Below are 20,309 nucleotides of genomic sequence, written 5' to 3'. Positions count from 1 at the left end.
GGAGAAAGCAGAGCACAGCAGGAGGAAGAAAGGAAACAGAACAAAAAAGAGAAAGAGTGTGTGTGTGAGTGTGTATATACACACATACACACATAAACGACATTACCTGGGTCTTGTCCCTCAAAACATTTTAAATTGAAAAAAAAAAATGAACTCTAGGACATGGGGGATGGGTACTGTTTTTCAATTGATCAACCTTAAGGAGACTCAGGGATAAGTATAACTAAAGAGGAGACCAGCAGGGTGGCATTCACTTGTTCAATCCACAGAAACTTACTGAGTAACCCATGGCAGCTATCGCGCTACACAGTGGACATTTTAGAAAAGGAAAGACATGAGGGTTGCTTCACAGGTATGACAGGAAATATATTTATTGAATGATAAAGTTTTGGTTTGAAACCAAAATCCATAGCAAACTGTCTCCAAAAATGTAAAAATATTCTTCAGTTTACTGAATATTTTCCCCTTGCAATACTCTTTTGCTAAGCTTTATGATCTGTGTTCTCTTGTTATTTTCTTTATGTCTTTAGCTCCTGGGTGGGTTCTTGTCCTTGGTCTGATATGTGAAGTGCTATTTTCTAGAGTTGGGCTCCAGGCTTTCCCTTTTTCTTGGCCTACACACTTCCTCTGAGAGTTTTCATTGCTCCTATGACTGGTATCATTCATATGCTATGGACATCAGGTTTGAGGACATCATATTCTGCATGTTCTCTAAACCCCTTGAGTGCCTGACTCAGATGAACCCCAAGAGAATTTCAAAATACCAAAATTAATCAGCTTACCCTCTCATTGACCAGCACACCATCCAAGAAATTGTTCAGTTAAGAAACCTGAGACTCATTTTAATTTCTTCCTTTTTACTTCCCACATTCTCAAAAGTTCCATTGCTTCTTCTGTCCTAAAATATATGAAGAACCCACCACTCTTCTTCACACTGCCTGCTGCCACCCAGTCCAGGGTACCATAGTGTCTTGCTGAGATTCTCACAAGTATCTGCTGAGTTGGTCTCCCTGGTTTCATTCTTAACTTTCTCCAATTATTTTCAACTTTATAGTCATTTACCTATTCAGAATGCAAATTTGATCATATTGTTCTCATGTTTCAAACCCTTCACAGACTTTGTATATACTAAAGTTCAAGCTCCTTTATAATGTCCTTCAGACTTCTGTTCACCTTATATTACCTTTCAAGTCTCTCCTCATTCAGATGCCACATTTCACCAGACTGAACTTCTTTCAGCTCCTTAAAAATGTAGGTATGCTCTCTTATCAGAGTGCTTCCCAGATCCTTCCCAGTGCCTCAAATTTTTCTTACCTTCACCCCAAACTTTCCCAGATAACTCTTAGTTATTGTTTAAACACTGGCTTCCATGGATCGCCACCCATCATGGCTCAACCCATCTACCTTCTATTACACTTAACTGCCCAACCAACAACGATTATTCCTCTGGTAACTTAGACATTCCCTCTTAATATTATTTTTCAAATGTTTTATTATAAACCTCATTTAAGACTCTTCTCTGCTAATTCTGGTATAAAGGACCAGAAACAATCCAGTATAGAGAGCTTGGCTTTGGAGTGCTAGCACCTAGTTCCATGAATGATATTAGTGTTCAATCAATATCCACTCTGAGTACATAGAGAACCTTTTATTTATAGAAAACACCCCTGACCCTTAAGGAGAATAACATTAAATGTAGAATATGTGTTATACATAATTATAAGATGATAATGAGTAAATAAAATTGACTCTAATTTGGATAACATGAAGATTTGCTAACATTGTAAATTGGAATTAAATATTTAGCTCTCCTTCTGGGATAATCTGATCTACACTAAATACTTCTGGAAGGCAGTTTTATGATTTATATTACAGATGAGAACATAAAGCACAGCAAAGTTAATTGAGTTACCCAAGGTTACCCAGTGAAACAGAAGCTGAGCCAGAACTCAAAACTCAAAAGCTGTTGACCTCCAATCCTTAGTGTTAACAATTTTGGGGAAATTATTTTGTCCTTCCCTCCCAAAGTACTATTGTATTATTGTAGGACATACTTTAATAGCCTTCTCCAAACTGTCACCTATGATATTTTTCATTTGAATATAGAAATTCAGGGATTTTCAGTGGATTTTCCTCTAGCCTTTTACATTAAAGCCTTTCTGTGATGTGCCTCTGAACTCATTGCTCTGAGAGGTGTCAGCTCCCTGTATTCTTAATGGCACATTAGTATCAGACATTAGTCATCACTAAACAGGGCCAACATTTAACTCTTCTGCTGTAGGAGACCATATTGCACATTTGACATCTATAAATGTCCAAAGTTAGTTGGCTGTGCATTCCATTGCACTGGGTGAACATTTTGGTAGAAAATGCTGCCAACAGTTAATAAACATTTGAGAAGCAACATAGGCTATTATATTTAATGGTATTACTGATTCCAACAATTATATTCTCAGAGAAATAAACTCAAAATTATTTCAAAAGGCTAGATATGTACTCAGTAAATATGTTTATATGTGGTACCGTGAGTCCAATGGCAGTCACAATATATAGCCAAATGCCAAAAGACCTTATTACTGTCTCACTAGACATGTTTAATGAACACAGAGCTTTGCTTTTTATAACAAGCATTGCTGATATTAATACCACAGAGACTGGCAATGTGAGCATACACTTGATTTTTGTTGTTGTTATCGTTTGTATGTTTGTTTGTTTGTTTGTTTGTTAGCCACACAGTGGACCAACTAGTGTTCTTATTTTTTATATCTGAATATAGTTTAAGATATTAAAGGACTTTAATCTGTACAAATTTGTAACTAATACATGCCACTTTTATTGTACACATAGAACTCCAATACCTTAGCATTTTCAGATGGATAAACCATCAAACAGAAGAATCTGCAATCACAAAATATTTCCCATGCTCTTTGAGCTTTACTTGACCCATTCTTTTTTTCCCACAGAAGCAAACATCTTCACCCCAATGCACTTGAGCCTGCTCATTATATCACTCTCCCCAGTCTGGCCTTATAGCTCCAGGCCCATGAAGAACTCTAAATGTCCAAAGTATTTACTGTTCTTAATCTCCAACGTGACATTAAGTGAATTGGTTCTGTCATGTGTATATAACTGATTGTGTTTCCTCTAATAAAGACAGACAGCTGAGTTACCCATTTGTAAGTTAGCCCAATGTAATGGGAAGAGAGAACTTCTGTCGGATGCTAACTTAACTCAATAGCTTGTATCATAGAAATATCAACTAAAATTCTAGCAGAAACTTTCAAACACAATTTTCAAAAAATCACACCAATATTTTAGGAATTTGGTCCAATGCTTAAACAACTCAAAAGTAACTTAAAATTTCCTTAAAAAAAAGAAAGTGCAAAAATCCATGGTAAATTGAGAGGCTATATAAGGTAAATATTAAGCTTCAGATATGTGTTAACATTTCTGGTTGGTCACTGATAGTCAATATAAAGAGAGTCAGGATACTTTTGACTTACACTTGAAAATGTCAATTCCATGAATTCATCCTCCTTCATCAGCGTTATTTTTGGAGAAATTACTGAAAGGATGTTACATTCATTTCCTAATGCTGAAGTTCTCACTATACCATACCCAGAAATAGTTTCCTTTGCAGAGCAGCCCAGAGGCTGAGCTGGCTTTCTGCTTTAGCTTACAAGTTTTCTCTCAAAGACTCTTAAAGGGAACTTTTTTGATATTGTATTTGTCACCCATTTCCTATAGCAGTCTGAATGCGACTATGAAGGATAACAGAGCAAAAAATAAATGTTTTTATCCCAAGGATACTTGCCCTGTTTGAGAATTTTCTTTACCTGCAGAGATTCCATTTCTTCATCTTTTCTTTGGGTCTCTTCTAGCAGATCTACAATAAGAAAGTAAAATACCCATGAAAATGCAATGTCAAACTGGGTTGCTTCTTATTATTGAATGTAATTCAGTTGATAGCTTGCATAATCTGCTGGGAAGAGAATTTGATATTGAAGTGTGAGAAGCAATATACAGAAATGCCCTCTGATGCCAACTGATGAGATGCTGCAGAGCTCTAGACTCTGCCAAACCTAAGCTAGCTGAGAAGACTTGGGAGGTTCCAACTTTATGAGATACTACAGGATGATATCAAATCAATTACAAATCAAAAATTCACACCAATATTTTAGGAATTTGGTCCAATGCCTATACAACTCAAAAGTAACTTAAAATTTCCTTTAAAAAAGTCTTTTTTTTTTCATTAAGTAGAAACAAACCATTTGCTCTTAAAATAAGTTTTTAAGCCAAGTTCTACCCTGAGTCAATTTTTATAAGCAAATTAAAACTACCTGGAATAATGGGGTGTTATTAATGGAAGTAGAGCACCACCTCAACTGTAAAATTATATTAATTATCATTTCACACCAAGAGGGTGGGATGCATTGAAGCTATATCTGACCAAGAGTTTGGCACCATCTCAGAGAAATTAGTGGCTGGAAAAGAAGGTAGTCAATTGAAGAGAGACCTGTATTAATGCACGCATACAGCCATGGTGTCTCAGTGCCCTACATTAATTTATGAACTGCTCTGAAGGAAAATACATTTGGCAAGCAGAATTTTCTGCCTGCAGCTATACCACCCTGTGCTATGATCTTATTAGATCTCACAAATCTAAAGAGGGCTGGGTTGAGTCAGACCTTGGATGAAAACTAGCAAGAGATACCTACAGCAGTGCACATTAGTATTAGCATTTGCCTTACTCTGTGATTGATATAGTTTACCAAGAGACAGCAGAGCATAAAAGAAAAATATAATGTATGGAAGTTCAATATATATTCCAAAAAGGCAAATGAAAATGTTTTTAGCAAGTGCTACACGAGACGCAGAAGGAAGTGGTAATACAGTGGGTGGCAAAGTCACTTGGATGTATGTCATAAGTGGATAGGCAATACACTGAAACTTCAGGACCTGGCAGATGGTATAATTGATGGTGATGGCCTTTTGAGATTGCATGGCTAAGAAGGCTACAGAGGAGAGGCAAGCAATCCCAACAACACACAATGTGCCTCAGTTAAGGAAGAGAAGTAATTTTTATTCTGTATTCCATAGAAGAACTGACTGGCTCCCCCAAATTCCCACATTCCAGTTATGTCAACAATGACAGAAGGATGACAATGTTTAAGGGGCATTTTGGGGAATTAGTTGGCATATTAGGTTTTTTAGTTTGAGGTGTCAAAGCAAATCTGGAGTGCAGGACACTGAATAAGAGTCCTCGCTCATTCCTCTTCCTGCGACTTATTTGCACTGAGATGCTGCACCTGCTTCCATCAGGGTGTCATGGACATCTGCTTCTCTACTTCTTGCATCTGGGCTGCCCTCCTGACTTGATTTGGGGAACAGAATACAGCAGAAGCAACTCCGTGCCAATTGTGTTGAGGCTTTGAGAGGCCTTGCACATTCTCACTTTTCCAAGAGAAACCATGTTGTTACCATATGAGGAAGCCCTGGACAACCTGCTAGTTGACAAGAAAAGTCTGATCCAGGACTCTCCCCACTGAACACTACCCTGAAGGTGGCCCCAGGCGGTATCCAGCTCCCGTCCGGGCAGAACTGCCCAAATGACCTGAAGGTAACGTAACCACAGATGACTCAGATGGAAGCCCAGCTGAGGCCAGACAAACTCCCCAGCCAAGTTCAGAGCCACTTTGAACTGACAGAATCATGAGCTTAATAAAATTTGGGAATAGTCTGGATCAAGAACTTGATAAGTGACAGCAACCAGCTGCTAATTAACAACAAACATTTAGTATTTATTAAAAAATTATAGGAATAACTAACAAATACATGAGAAAAGTGGATTCACATTCTGAAGAGTGTAACAACTAGAGCAAGTCAGGATGGGTGGAGATGTAGGTATCATAAACACATGGTCATTTTATTCTAAATATCTCCAATATTCATGTCCCTACATGCTCTCACTTGTACCACTCTATTTAATTATACCCTTGTTCCTACTGTTACTTATTTAAAAAACACACACACACACACACACACACACACACACGTCTCTGACTTGCTTTGGGAGTTCTCTAGTGGCAACAACCAGGGTTTCTTGTGTCTCCCTAACTACTGCCTCCCTACTTTGATACTTAACTTAGATCCCAGCTTGTCTTCACCTACGTCAACTGCTCACTTGTTAGGTGCACTGTTCAACTACATCCATTTGGGATGATGAATACTGCTATTAACCTGTACTGATGAAATATGGCCATGGGCATAACTGAGAAAAACTAGCCCATGGCAAAGAGATGCAAGCCAAGGGACAGCAGGTGAGATCTTTGGATAGCTGAAAGGAAATAATGCTGTGACAACTGAGCATGATCAGTGCCCCTTGTTATAATGAGCAATCTTTTGTTCTCATGTTTGTAAGAACAAAGAAAAAGATCAGCATGGAAAATGCTGAAGGACTGCTCTGCTCCCTGGCTCACCACTGGCATGTTCCTGTTTTCCTTCATTAGTTTTTGGTTTGCTGTTTAAGACAAACAGCAATTCAACTGCCATGCAAATTGTTGTGGCTAAATATGCTTCCATCAACATTAGTCAATGAAAGATTTTTGGTGAAAAGGGAAGTAGCCCTGTGTATTTTGGACTGGCTCCAATATTTTAAATGAGCTGATAGTGATTATGACATATGGGGGGAGGTCCTATATTACAAAGCAGAACATCATAGATGAGAATTGAGACTCTAGTTGTTTTGTTTTGCTCCACTCTGCATTTCTGTGGCACACTTAGGGTAATATATCCTGACCATATTTTTGGCTAAGACAATTTTATACCCTTTTGTTTATTTATTTGTATTTAAAAGGTGAGTCAAGTCTGGGTATATCTAAATAACGCATTCATCTAGTAATTTGACCCTTCAGAGGAATGCTGAAGATCAAGTTTAGAAATGACTATTTTTTTCCTTTAACATTTACTGTAAAGTATCTTATCCATAGTACAATCAGGCTGGCCAATAACGGGCAGAAAGTTATAGAAAGTGGGGCCTGAGATACAGCAAAATTTAGGAGCACAGCACTGGACAGAGTACCACTGGCAGCAGAACATGTTGAATTAATGATTGTGGTTTAGAGAAAAGCATTTAGCTTCTGGCTCTTGTACCTTACCCAGTAATTCAGTGCTCCTGTTCAATGTTATGCTGTGTCCTGACATTTACTAAAAATAACATATAATGTAAATTCTCGAAAGAGCTCAATATTTATTTCTCTAAATTGTGCATTCCTCTTTGTGGAGAGCAGTCATGGTATAATGAAATCAAACAAATAAAATAGCACACTAAAATCCATAAGAGGCCATAAACAATGGACTAGCCTCCCATAGTTACACCCCAGTTGCTCAAGACATTGGCTACATGACCAAGACAATGGTCAGTTTTTCTTTTTCTTCCTGGGCTACCCAGTTACTGGGATCATTGACATTTTAGGGATAGAAGGGAACACTGAAGTAATGTAATTCAGGTTTTTATTTTTTTTAAAGTAGCATTCCATTTTGTAAGTGAAACACAAATCATCCAGTAATATTATAAATAAAATAACTTAAAAAGCTGAAAGGGAGCTGTTGGCGTTAGAGCAGAAGTGGAGAATCTGAGGCCTGCTTGCCAAGATTCCCTGTATCCCAAACCTTTGGTATCACAGTAGACTAGAAAGCTCCAAATTATATTGATTACAAAAAAACACTGATCTAACTGAGCATGGTGGCACATGCCTGTAATTCCAGTGGTTTAGGAGGCTGAAGCAAGAGGGCCACGAGTGGCTCAGTGGTTAAGCACCCCTGGATTCAATCCCCAGCACCAAAACAACAAACCCCCACTGATATAATTCAAACTCTTCACATATTATGGATGAGGATTAAATTTTAAGAGATCTAATGCCTTTGTTAATGTCACACAGCTAGTTAACAGACATGCATGAATCTGAACATAGGACTTTTGCTCTAAACTAGAATCCAGTACTTTCTTTTGCAAAACCATGACTGCCCCCTTTGCCTTTCAAAATTTGTATTAAAATGACATAGTATTCAAAGATTTACCATAAATACTAATACATTTTTTATTAAATTAGTTATTTATTCTAATTTGTTGTACTCGATGGTAGAATGCAATTCATTTCAGATTACATATATAGAGCACAATTTTTCAAGTCACTGATTGTACACAAAGTATTTTCACACCATTTGTGTCTTCAGACATGTACTTAGGGTAATGATGTCTAACTCATTCCACCATCATTCCTATCTCCTTGCCCCCTCCCTTCCCTTCCCTCCCCTTTGCCCTATTATTCAAAGTTTTACCATAAATACTAATACATTTTCTAATTCTTCCCCAAGCTGAAAGAAAACTTCCTTAAACTACTTATGTGACACTGGCAGGCCTGTGAGAAGGCCTACAGTTACTAACTGTCCACATTAAAATTCTTCAACTCAGAGATAGCATCAAAAGATGTGACTCTGATGGAAAGCAAGACCCAGACACTTGAGAAGGGAGCTGCATTAGCAAGGCATGTTCATCATAGTGCATGCAGAATAACTCACATAATAAAGCAATAATCAAAAATCTCTTTCAATGAGTAACAGTTGAAAAGTTTCTCAGCTTAACATAACACTGTCCAGTAAATGGCTTTCCTGTATCATTATGCTAGTGAAGGGAAACAGAATAAAAGGATAATGAGTCTCTACATTAGCTCAAATATCTCAAATACAATCAAATATGTTTGGCCTTAAATTAATACAGTCAGCCCATTGCATTGTAGATTCCATTTCCATGGATTCAACCAATCGCGGAATGAAAATATTCTTTAAAAAAAATTCTGTCTGTACTGATCGCTTCAGACCTTTCCACTTGTTATTGCTCCTCAACAACACAGCATAACAACTATTTATATAGCTTTAACACTGTATTGGGCACTAAGTCATCTAGGAATGATTTGAAGCACATGAGTAGGTAATATGGAAATACTATACTACTTTATATAAGGGACTTGAGCATCCTCAGATTTTGGAGTCTGTGTGAACCAATTCCCAGTGGCTACTACAGGATATTATACATGAACAATACTTAAAACAGTGTCAGCTTCATAGTAAGATTTACATATATGTTAGCTCTTATTATTATTTTTAAAGTCACCCTTAATTATGTCTTATAAAATCAGGAAAATGTGTGAAAAATAATGAGATGCAATTTAAGACAAATAAAAAAAGACCTCCTGGTACACTGCCTTTAGACTCCATCTATAATAGGGAGCTGCATTCCTTAAAACTCTGCCACATCTACTGCCACCCACTGGTACAGATCTGGATATACCACAATGAGTTAAGAGTTTTCTCATGAGGCCTTACCACAGAAAACACACAGGTTAAAATGAAGAACAACATTCAGAAAGTATGGCTACCCCTTGTGGTTTGTCTCAGACGCTGAAACAACATACTGGTCTACAGATGGAGCTGTACTAGTCCAACAAATGAAAGGTTTATAGTCCACTGTCTGTCTCGGGTTATGTGGTAAAACACCCAAATACAGGTACTTGTATTTTTATTTGATGTTAATTCACTTTGGGTGAAAATTTCCATCTTAGAGATTTAAAACCCCTTGCCCATAGCTACAGTATAAAAAAAACAGCACAAAAATCTACACCCTTCTACCTCATTCCTAGCTCTAGTTATTAAGAAATATCAAGCTATAGAATGAAAGTTCTGACCCAGTCGACTATTAATCTTTTGTTACTTCTATTAACAACAAAAAGAGAAAGTAAGAATATGTTCATTACAAGGCACTGTCATAACTTGGTGAGTGAGCTTTCTTGGTGAAAAAGACTATATGTGACAAACAGCAAAATAGGCAAGAGAAGTTTATGGTCTACTGTAAATACTACTTTAAGAATAAGTTTTATGTGCTCAGATCCAGGCATAAAATTCTGTTTCTTTCTATATGCACTATCATCTCTGAATTGTACTCTCCCAGTGGAAAGTTTGGCTTGTATGTAAAGCCCTTAGGTTAGAAGATGGTTTATCCTGGACCCTGGTTTTGACTGTAGACTTATAGAGCACAGCTGTGTATACATATTTGGGCTTATAGAAGTCCTGTGTATCTGACTTGTTCTTTGATTATCTCTTGGTTACAGAAGGTACAAATAATTTTGCTAAACCAAATCTGGTCTTCTTAGATCTCTGATGTTCCTGAGTCTACTGAAGTTGTATTTTTAGATGAAAGTTTTTCAAACTTCTTCAATTCTTATGACCTAAGGGTAAAACAAACCTCAGAAATGGAATTATGATATGATGTTCAGTGCATCTGGTTACAGAGTCTAGCTCAATGTCAAATACCAGGTATATCTCCTTTGGCAATTCACATATAAAGAGCATGTAACTATGTGTTTTATACTTGCTATACTATATTGTAAATAATATCTGGCCTGAAGTAGAGGCAACTCCTTCAAGACCTTCATAAGTACCAGGATTTCCTTCTCAATTTGTCCTAGCATTGATATATTGGCACATTCGCTTAGGTTACTAAATGATTAGAGATGCTTATAGTGTATTTATGATTTATACATAAAAACAAAACAATTGATAGTAAAGGAGATACAGGAAAATTTTTAAAAATTTGTAAGTTTAAATATTCAGTTTTAAAATATGATTGATTCAAAACCTTATATTACTAAATTAAATCCAAGATCAGGAATATTGCATTCAACTGTCTCTTCATTCCTATCCCCAGTCTGGGGCATTTTAGAGATCAGGTATCACAGCTCAGCATTGTTAGAGTGTTTATATTTATAAAATCCTTATCATAAGATCATATAAAGATCTTAACATAAAATATCTTTTCACCCACTGGACTTTCAAAACCAGGATGGAAATTTTTCTGAACTTGAGAAACATTATTGACATTTACTTCTGGCTGAGCAAATCACTGACAACCTCTTTGTCTCAAACACAAGCCTTGAAACATATAAACATTCTATGAAGACTAAAATAGGTAAAGAAGCAAGCGGAAGTTAGTGTTGCTAACTAGAGGACTTTCAAACATTGAAACTATCCTATATTATCCCACAGGACCAGTGCAATCAAAAGGCATTTTGAGGAAGACCCACGATGGCCCCTGCAGGTCTGCAAATGGAGGAAAGAGACACCAGGCAAGGAATGATGACAGTTTCCAGAAATTGGAAAAGGTGAAAAGCCAGATTCTGCCCCAAAGCCTCCAGACAGGAATTAAGTGCTGCTGACACCTTGGTTTATAATCTGCTGAGACCCACATGTACTTTTGCCTCCCAGAGAACAAATCTGAGTTGTTTTAAGCCACTAAATTTGTGATAATTTATTATAGCAGCAATGGGAAACTATATATATATATATATATATATATATATATATATATATATATATATATATGGTATAAAATATACCTTAGAAGCTTAAGTGATATTCTACTAAAAACAAATCTAAGGGCACATGCTACCTACCACAATCACAGAGGTTATAATCAAAATGTACTCCACATAGTGTATGGCATTCCACAGAGGATGTACATAATTCAATGAAAGCCTTGTGACAAAACCTTTCATAAAAAGTAGGATCCATGAAAACTAGGCCTTTAATGGTAAAATTTCAGGTAACATCCTGTCAGAATTTGTGACTCCAAGATTGTTAGTTCTCCTATAGAAAGAGTCATGCACACCTATTTTACTTCCTTAAAAAGTTCTTGGTAAATTCCTTCAAATTATCCCTACTGCTACACCTACTCTGGAGTATAATTATATAGACAAAGCTATAAAGTTTAGTCATCCCTGTAAAAACTATGTGCTGAGGTTAACATTTAAGGAATGGCTTGATGTGCAGTACTCCAAGGCTAGGAATTGTGGCTCTGTTCACAACTATATACTCAATACCTGCTCCAGTGCCTGGCCCAAAATATGCCCCATGTGTGTATTTTTTTCTTTTTTAACTAGTGAAGCTATTTTCAAGAAAGTGATTAATAACTGCATATGATATGCTACATAATATTTACCAGACTATAGGTGCCCATAAATTTGCTGACCTTATAACTGAATTTATTATTTTTTTTAGATTAAGTTTACAAATCCATGCAACTTACCTTTTTTTAATTCCCCTTCACACAATGTGAAATGAGAATTCAGAAATCTTCTCTACATACAAAGAGCAAGTCAATAACAACATCAGGTAAGTAGCTGACACAAGAATGACAAGCTGCAACATAAAGTCTACATAGTTCTTAAGCAAGGAAAAGAATGTGCACAGAAACAGGTTTCATCCTGGAATGGGAATCATGTGTTGCCATAGCTAAAAATTTCTGAATTTTAACAAAATTTTCCTCATCTTGGGTGAAAAAACTGTAAATTTTGGAATATCCCAGATTTTGGTATATCCCAAACAGAATAAAATGAAGAAAATTCACTTTGAGATATTTCATAGTCAACAATCTGAGAACCAAAGAAAAAACCTGTTTTCTTTTTTAAAAAAAAAAATTAATTCTTATTTTTGCAGTACTTGGGATTGAACCCAGTACTGAAGACTGAACTTGTGGCTGGCAAAAGAACAAAATTTGAAAGCAGCAAGAGAGAAAGAATACCTTAACTATAGTAGGAAAACCATAATAGTGTAATTCTCAATAGAAAATACAAAGTCCATAAGGAAAGGTCATATTACTTTAAGGATATAAAAAAAGTTGAAAACAGAATCCTATATCCAATGAAAATATCCTTTAAGAAAATTGAGGATAATATGCTGCCAGGAGACCAACTCTAAAAGAATGAAGAAAGTTCTCTAAATAGAAAGAAACAGTAAAGAAATATGAGGAGATGATAAATGAAGAAAGAGGGCAAGCAAAAAATATGGTAACAATAGTAGAATTCTCATTACAGATTGAACATTCCTTGTTAGAAATTCTTGGACCAGAAGTTCTTTGGCTTTCAGAGTTTTTCAGGTTTTGGATTATCTGCCTAGATTTTACTAGTTGTACATCTCTAATCTAAAAAGCTACAATCTAAAATGATCCCATCTGAAATTATCTGTGTGCCATGTTGTGTTCAAAATATTTTAGATTCTGGAACACTTTGGATTTTTGAGTTAGGGATGTTTTAAGCATGTTGAGTTTTTCACATTATGTTGGATGAGTGAAGCTAAAATTATAGTAATATCTGATGTGGATCTAGATGTATCTATAGGAAATAGTTAAGACAACAATAATAAAGAAAGGTAAAAAAAGCTTTCTATATTTCAAACTGGTAAAATGAAAATATCACTAGATTATGATAAGTTTTATAAACACACACACACACTCTCTCTCAAACACAAGGTAATGTCTAGAGCAACAACTAAAACCTTTAGAAAGACACATACCCCAAATTCAATAAATTAAAATTCAGGTCTAAAAAAATATTCAAATAAACCATAGGAAGGCAGAAAAAAAACCAGAAAACAAAAGTGACAAACTTAAAACTCTAACAATTCATTAATAGATTATATGAAAATTATCTAAATATGCCAATTTAAGAAACTGGCAAATTGGATGAATGCAGAGAACTCAACAGTATGCTGTCTATATGAAACTTGCTTTGAATATGATATAGACATTTTATAATGAAAGGAGAAAAAAAGGAAAACAAGAGATCTCATGTAAGCATTAAAGAAAAGCAAGAATAACAATATTAATATCAGATAAATTTATTTAATAGCAAAGAAAATGACTACAAACAGAATGAGGTAGTATATAATAATGAAAAGATTAATCTACCAAGAAAATGCAGCACCCTAAATGTCAATAAGAAAAATCAAAGCTGAAAAATATGTGAAGAAAAAAGCTTGATATAACAGAAGGGAGAAATTGACCAATTTAGAATTAGAGTTGAGACTTCAACATTCCCTTCTCAACAACTGACAGGACAACTCTACAGAAAAACTATCTAGGGAATATACAATAATAAATCAAGGATATATCAAATCATAACTATAACAAAAATATGTAAATACTTGGAAACTAAATGACACACTTCTAAATAATCCATGAGTCTTAAGTGAGATTTTAAAAATAAACTGAATAAAAACATATCAAAATGTGTTGAACAAAGGCAACAGGCAAAAATTCATAGAACAAAATGCATCCATTAGAAAAGAAAGTCTAAAATGAATACTCTATGTTTATATCACAAGAACTTTAGATATGAGTAAAATCAACCCAAGAAAGGAGAAATAATAAAGGTGAGAACAGAAATCAACAAAACTTGGAACAGGAAAATAACAAGTGAAACAACCAGCTTGTTCCTTACATAGCTCAGTCTTTAGCATGACTGAGAATAAGAATCAGGGGTAGGGAGTGGAGAAGAAATGAGACAATTTATCAAAATAAAGAATGGAACAGAGAGTATAATGACAGATAATACTGACCTGATTGAGTGAAAGCTACAGACAACTCTACAAAAGTGTTTTACATTTCAGAGGCTAGTTTTTGTTGTTATTCTTGTTTGTTTGTTTTAATTTTTGCACAGATTTTACTGATTGAGAAACCCTAATCTAAAAATCTGAAATGTTCTAAAATCTGAATCCTTTAGAGTGTAACATAGGCATTCAAAATATTTTGGATTCCAGAGCATTTTTTTATTTCAGATCTTTAGATTAGGGATGCTCAATTTATACAAATTTGACAATTTAGATAAAATGAACTACTTTGACAAATACACAGTACCATAAGTGAGACAATTAAAAAATGTGAATAGCTGTAACTATTAAGAACATTTAATTTGCAATGCAAAAACTCCCAGAAAAATCTTTGCATGCCTGTAATCCCAATGGCTAGGGAGGCTGAGGAAGGAAGTTCAAAAGCCAGCCAGACCCTGTCTCTAAACAAAACACAAAAAGGGCTGGGGATGTGGCTCAATGATCGAGCACCCCTGAGTTCCATACCTGATACCCCCTAAACGCTCCCAGCAAAAAAAAAAAAAAAAAAATGAGCAGCAAGTAGCACATAATCTCTTCCAGAAAATGGGAGAAAAAGAAATACTTCTCTTAATTTTACTTATATTATATTACTCTGATACCAAAATAGCAATTCCCTACCTCCATACCCAAGAAAAAGAAAAGCTCAGTTCGTTCTCTCTCTCTCTCTGTCTCTCTCTCTCTCTCTCTCTCTCTCTGTCTCTCTCTCTCTCTCTCTCTCTCCTGAATACAGAAGCAAAAATTCTTAAGAAAATATTATCAAATAGTTTAACAATTTATAAAAAGAACTATATATCATAACTATGTTGTTCTAGGGATGCAAGGCTGGTTCAGTATTTTTAAAAAAATCAATCAGTGTAATGCATCATCTCAATCGGCTAAAGATTGTATCATGATTATATTAATGCATTAATATTTGACAAAATCCATCACACATTCATAATAAAATAAAAACACTCAGAAAAAAAAGAAAAGAATTTCTTCAACTTGATAAAGAGATCTACAAAACAAAAAGGAAACAACAACAAAAATAACTACAACTAACATACTAAATGGTGAAGGACTGAATATTTTCTCTTAAGATCAGAAATAACACAAGAATGTCCATTCTCAAATTTGTTAAGGCACTAGACAGTCTATTCATATAATAAAAAGGAAATCAAAGGAATATGGATTGGAATTAAAGAAATAAAAGTATCCTATTTGCAAATGGCATGGTTGCCTTTATATAAAATTCTAAAAGTTCTAAAAAGCAAAACAATAACCCTAAACCTCAAACATATAAGTGAGTTTAGCAAGGTCATGGTATATGAGATAAACAAAAAAAACTGATTTATTCTATATAATAGGAAAGAACATGTGGACACCAGAATTAAAAATTACAAGTTACTCAAAAAATAAACTTAAATTTGACAAAACATGTAAAACACGTATTTGCTGAAAACTGCACACACTGATGAAAGAAATCAAAGAAGACCAAATCAAATGGTGAGACACTGTATTCATGAATTAGAAGACTCACATAATATATGTCAATTCTCTCCAAATTGATATACAAGTTCCATATAATTTCCATCAAAATTACAGCAAGATTTTTTTTGTAGCTAAAGCTAAGATTATCCTAAGATTTATATGAAAAAAATAACTAGAATAGTTAAAACTTTTTAAAATAATAAACTGGGAGAAATCAATCTATTTTCTTTTTATATAGCTATAGTAATCTAGATTGTATGGGTTTGATGAAGGGATATACATATATCAATGGAACAGAGTTGAAAATTTAAATTATAGAAAGGGAGAACAGATTAGTGGTGTCAGGGGTTAAGGGTGGAGTGAGGCTGAGAAAGAAGCTATATACAAGGCACCATGAGAGTCTTTGTGTTCATGGAAATGTTTCATATCATGATCAATATCAGTACTCTGGTTGTAATATGATAAAATAGTTTTGTAAGTTATTTCTATTGGGGAAAATGGCTAAAGAGATCATTATGTATTATGGGATATTATTTTTTATAGTTTCATATGAATCTAAAATTGTCTTCAGAAAAAAATTTAATTTTAAAATTCAGAAGGCTTTTAGGCAAAATAATAATAAATACTCTGAGTAATCTGCCTTTCTTTCTTAGTTCATTTCAACTAACCTAGTCTAGACAGGTATAATATTTCTTCTTGAGTCCTGCAGTTACTGATATTCCTAAAGCAAAGTATACAGTTTGAAACTCTAGTGCCAAAGGAAAGGCAGGCAGGCAGGCAGGCAGGCAGGCAGGCAGGCATGGAGGAAGGAAGGGAAGGAGGGAAGGAGGGAGGGTGGGAATGAATTTGGATGTTTTGTGTAAGTCCAGATGTTGGAACTACTAAATAGTTTAAATAATTTATTTTAAATATATTCAAAGAAAACTAAAGGAAACCACATTTAAAGACCTGAAACAATGAGAATGATGTCTTACAAAATAAAAATTTCAATAAAGAGATATAAAAAAGAATCAAATAGAAATACTAGATTGAAAAGTACAATAAAATGAAATAGTTCACTAGAGGGGCTCAACAGCAGATGTGAACAGGCTGAAGAAAAAGCAATAAACTTGAAAAGAGAAATCAACAGAGGTTACTGAGTCAGTGGAACAGAAAGAAAATAGATTGAAGAAAACAGAGGCTTTGAGAACAGTGAGAGATCTTAAACCACACCACTATGAACATAATGGGACTGCCATAAGGAGAAAAGAAAGAGAATGGGAAAGAAAAATATTTGAAGAATGGCTGAAAATTTCCCCAATTTGGTTAAAACGTTAATTTCCCGAACCAAAAAGCACAACAAACATAAATAGAATAAATTTTTCAAGATACACACCTACATATATCATGTAGAATTTGCAAGAGCCAAATAAAAAGAAGAAATCTTCAAAGCAGTTAAGAGAGCAGTGATTTATTCCACAGAAACTATGCTCAATGAAATAGCCAATTTCTCATCAGAAACCATGGACACAAGAAGACAGTGAGATGGCAGACAGAAAGCTTTACAAAAAATGTCAATGAAAATTCTATATCTGCAAACTTGTCTTTCAAAAAGCAGAGAGAAGCTTAAGACATTTCTAAATTCCTTCAGGCTGAAATGAAAGTACAGAAGACAGAAACTCAAATTCACATACAAGATAAAATGTACCCATAAAGGTACTACACAGATAAATATGAAGAATCAGTGTAAATGTGTTTTTGTTAGTAACTCCTTTTTTCTCCTACCAGATTTAAAATAAACTGCATAAAATAGGTCTGTGATGATAGGCAAGCACTGATTGAACATATAATTTCAGTGATTTACTTCATAATGTTTCAGCAATGATGGATCACATGTACAATGGCTGTCCACAAGATAACATGCCCAGTGGCATTGTTTAGAACAGACCACAATATAAGCTATAAAACATGTCTAGATACATTTAAAAGGACTAAAGTCATGCAAAATAGCTCTCTAATCATAATAGAATAATTTTAAAAATCAATAAGAAGAAAATTTTGGAAACACTCAGAAAACAAAAACACAACATACCAAAACCTATGGTATACAGTTTATTAAGGAGGTCTAGGAAGTTCATTTTCCAAAGGGTTTTTACACTAAATGAGAGGAAGCAATTGTGCCATTTCTAAGTGAGATCTTTCATGTGTCCTGGCTCTGGAGCATGGCTCAGAAAATGAGAGAGTGGCCTTTTTGACCAGCAACATTGCTACAAGAGCTGAAAGATGGAAACAATTCAACTGTACATCAAATGATGAAGGAGTAGACAAAATGTGGTAAAATATTGTATCATTTCATTATATGAAATGGTCAGAAAAGGCAAATCCATAGAAACAGAAAGTAGTTTAGTAGAGGACAGAGGGAATAGAAGTGAAATCTAATAGCTACGGGGTTGATAAAAACGTTCTCGAATTAAATAGCAAGAACGGTTGTGTGATGTATGAAAATGTATGAACAGATACAACAGATGTATGAAAATGCATACTTTGAAAAGTTGAATTTTATTTTAGGTGAATCATAATTTTTTTAGAAACATGGGGACTATTATCCCTTTTATGAATGGAATACAAACACAAGTTGGTATCAAAGCCACTTTGATACACACTCATCCATCTACTCCTCTTTCCTACACTCTAAAATGGGGACAAAAATAACATTATAGGATTATTATTGTGAGATAGTGTACACAGGTTTCTCAATTAATAGGAATTATTATTTTGTCACCCAGCATGAAGATATTATTATGACAATTATGCATAAAAAATATGTGTCAAAGATTAGACAGCCTGCTTGGCTGGAGAGAAAAATATCCAGTAGACTCCTTTATCATTTTATAAAGACCATCAATATTCTCTCAGACATTGTATTCTGTTCTCAAACTGATATCTACAATAATTTTGCCCCTTCCACCTCATATCTTAACTAGGAATTAAGTCCTTCTTGATTATTTGAATATGTGATGATCAATATTGTGGAATGCTGTGAAACAATACAGTTTTTGTTAAATTCCAAATGGTTGCTATGAGTAAAAACAAAAAAGTTATTATATTAACACTTTCAGAAAAGCCATGATGTCTTCTCAGCCTATATATCCATTCTACTTATAATTATCACACCCTAATTATTAGAATACTATCCTGCCTATGTCCTTATCCCTGGTCTCATGGCACTCCATTCTTTTACCACAACTACCTAGTTACGAATTTGAAACAGAACTTCATGATACTCTATTTTAAGACATTGTGGGGCTGTGAACTACTCATAATATTGAATTCCAAGTCAAGTGTTCTTAGGAATAGCCTAAATTTCATGGAAAAAAGTTCTTGAATTCAGCTTTGTTTTCTTCATATGGATATGAGGGTAGAACAGATTAGTCAAATATGGGTAGTATCCCTGTGCTAAGATAAAGTCCAGAATTCTTAGTACATGGTTTATAAAGGATCTGTCTCCAAAATTTTACTTCCAAAAATATTATCTTCTGCCATCACTGTGATATGTCCTTGTATAATGTCCTTCCTGGCCTTTGTTACCCAGGAAAAAATATGTAACTATTGTTCAAATCCTAGCTCAAACAAATATCATTAACTAGTATTCACAAATCATTCTGTTAGTCAGCTTTCTATCACTGTAACAAAATACTTCAGAAAATCCACTTAAAAAGAGAAAAGGTTTATTTTGGCTTATGGTTTCAGAAATTTCAATCTACATAGGCTGCATTTTTTTTCAGGCCTATGATGAGGCAGTATAGTATAGTAGGGAGTCCATGATGAAAAGCTGCTCATCTCATGGCCAATGGGAAGGAAAGAGTGAGAAGATGGGCTGGGATTCGAATATTCCCTTTAAGGGCACACCCCCAAAGACCTAGTTTCCCTCCAGGAGCTCACCTCCTGAAGGTTCCACCACCTCCCAACAGTGCCACAGGTTGGCAATCCAGCCTTCAACACAAGGGCCTTGAGAGGACATTTAAGACCCAAAACATAATACAACCCAAATCCTTCTCAAATCCCTGGAAAAATTGCTCTTTTGTGTCTTCAGATTGCTTTGTTCACACTTTTATTATTTGTTCTATTAGTATTTGTTCTATTATATCTCATTGCTATGCATTTGGATTTGTCACTAGATTCAAACTCTTTTCCAAACTATTTAGTAAGTACCATGTTTAGGAACTTTAATTCAGAGTAGTATATACTTCAGAAGTATTTGCTTAGTATTTTGTTGTTGTTGTTTTAAACTAGGGATTGAACACAGGGCCTTGAACATGCTAAGCAAGCACTCTGTCAATGAGTTACATCCTTGACTCCTT

The 20,309-nt window shown here is 34.8% G+C and overlaps 1 protein-coding gene across 1 annotated transcript in view; it reads right to left on the bottom strand.

Annotated features, from left to right (window-relative positions):
• Cep128 (centrosomal protein 128) overlaps positions 1 to 20,309 on the bottom strand; it is a 373,328-nt gene that overhangs the window by 69,335 nt on the left and 283,684 nt on the right. Inside the window, exon 19 of the mRNA XM_077799967.1 lies at positions 3,837 to 3,886. Within this exon, the coding sequence (XP_077656093.1) occupies positions 3,837 to 3,886 (50 nt within the window). The remainder of the gene's footprint in view (positions 1 to 3,836; positions 3,887 to 20,309) is intronic.

This window comes from Urocitellus parryii, chromosome 6 (genome assembly GCF_045843805.1).
Source record: "Urocitellus parryii isolate mUroPar1 chromosome 6, mUroPar1.hap1, whole genome shotgun sequence".
NCBI lineage: Eukaryota > Metazoa > Chordata > Mammalia > Rodentia > Sciuridae > Urocitellus > Urocitellus parryii.
The sequence above is the reverse complement of the archived record's forward strand: the minus strand, read 5'-3'. Positions and strand labels throughout refer to the sequence as shown.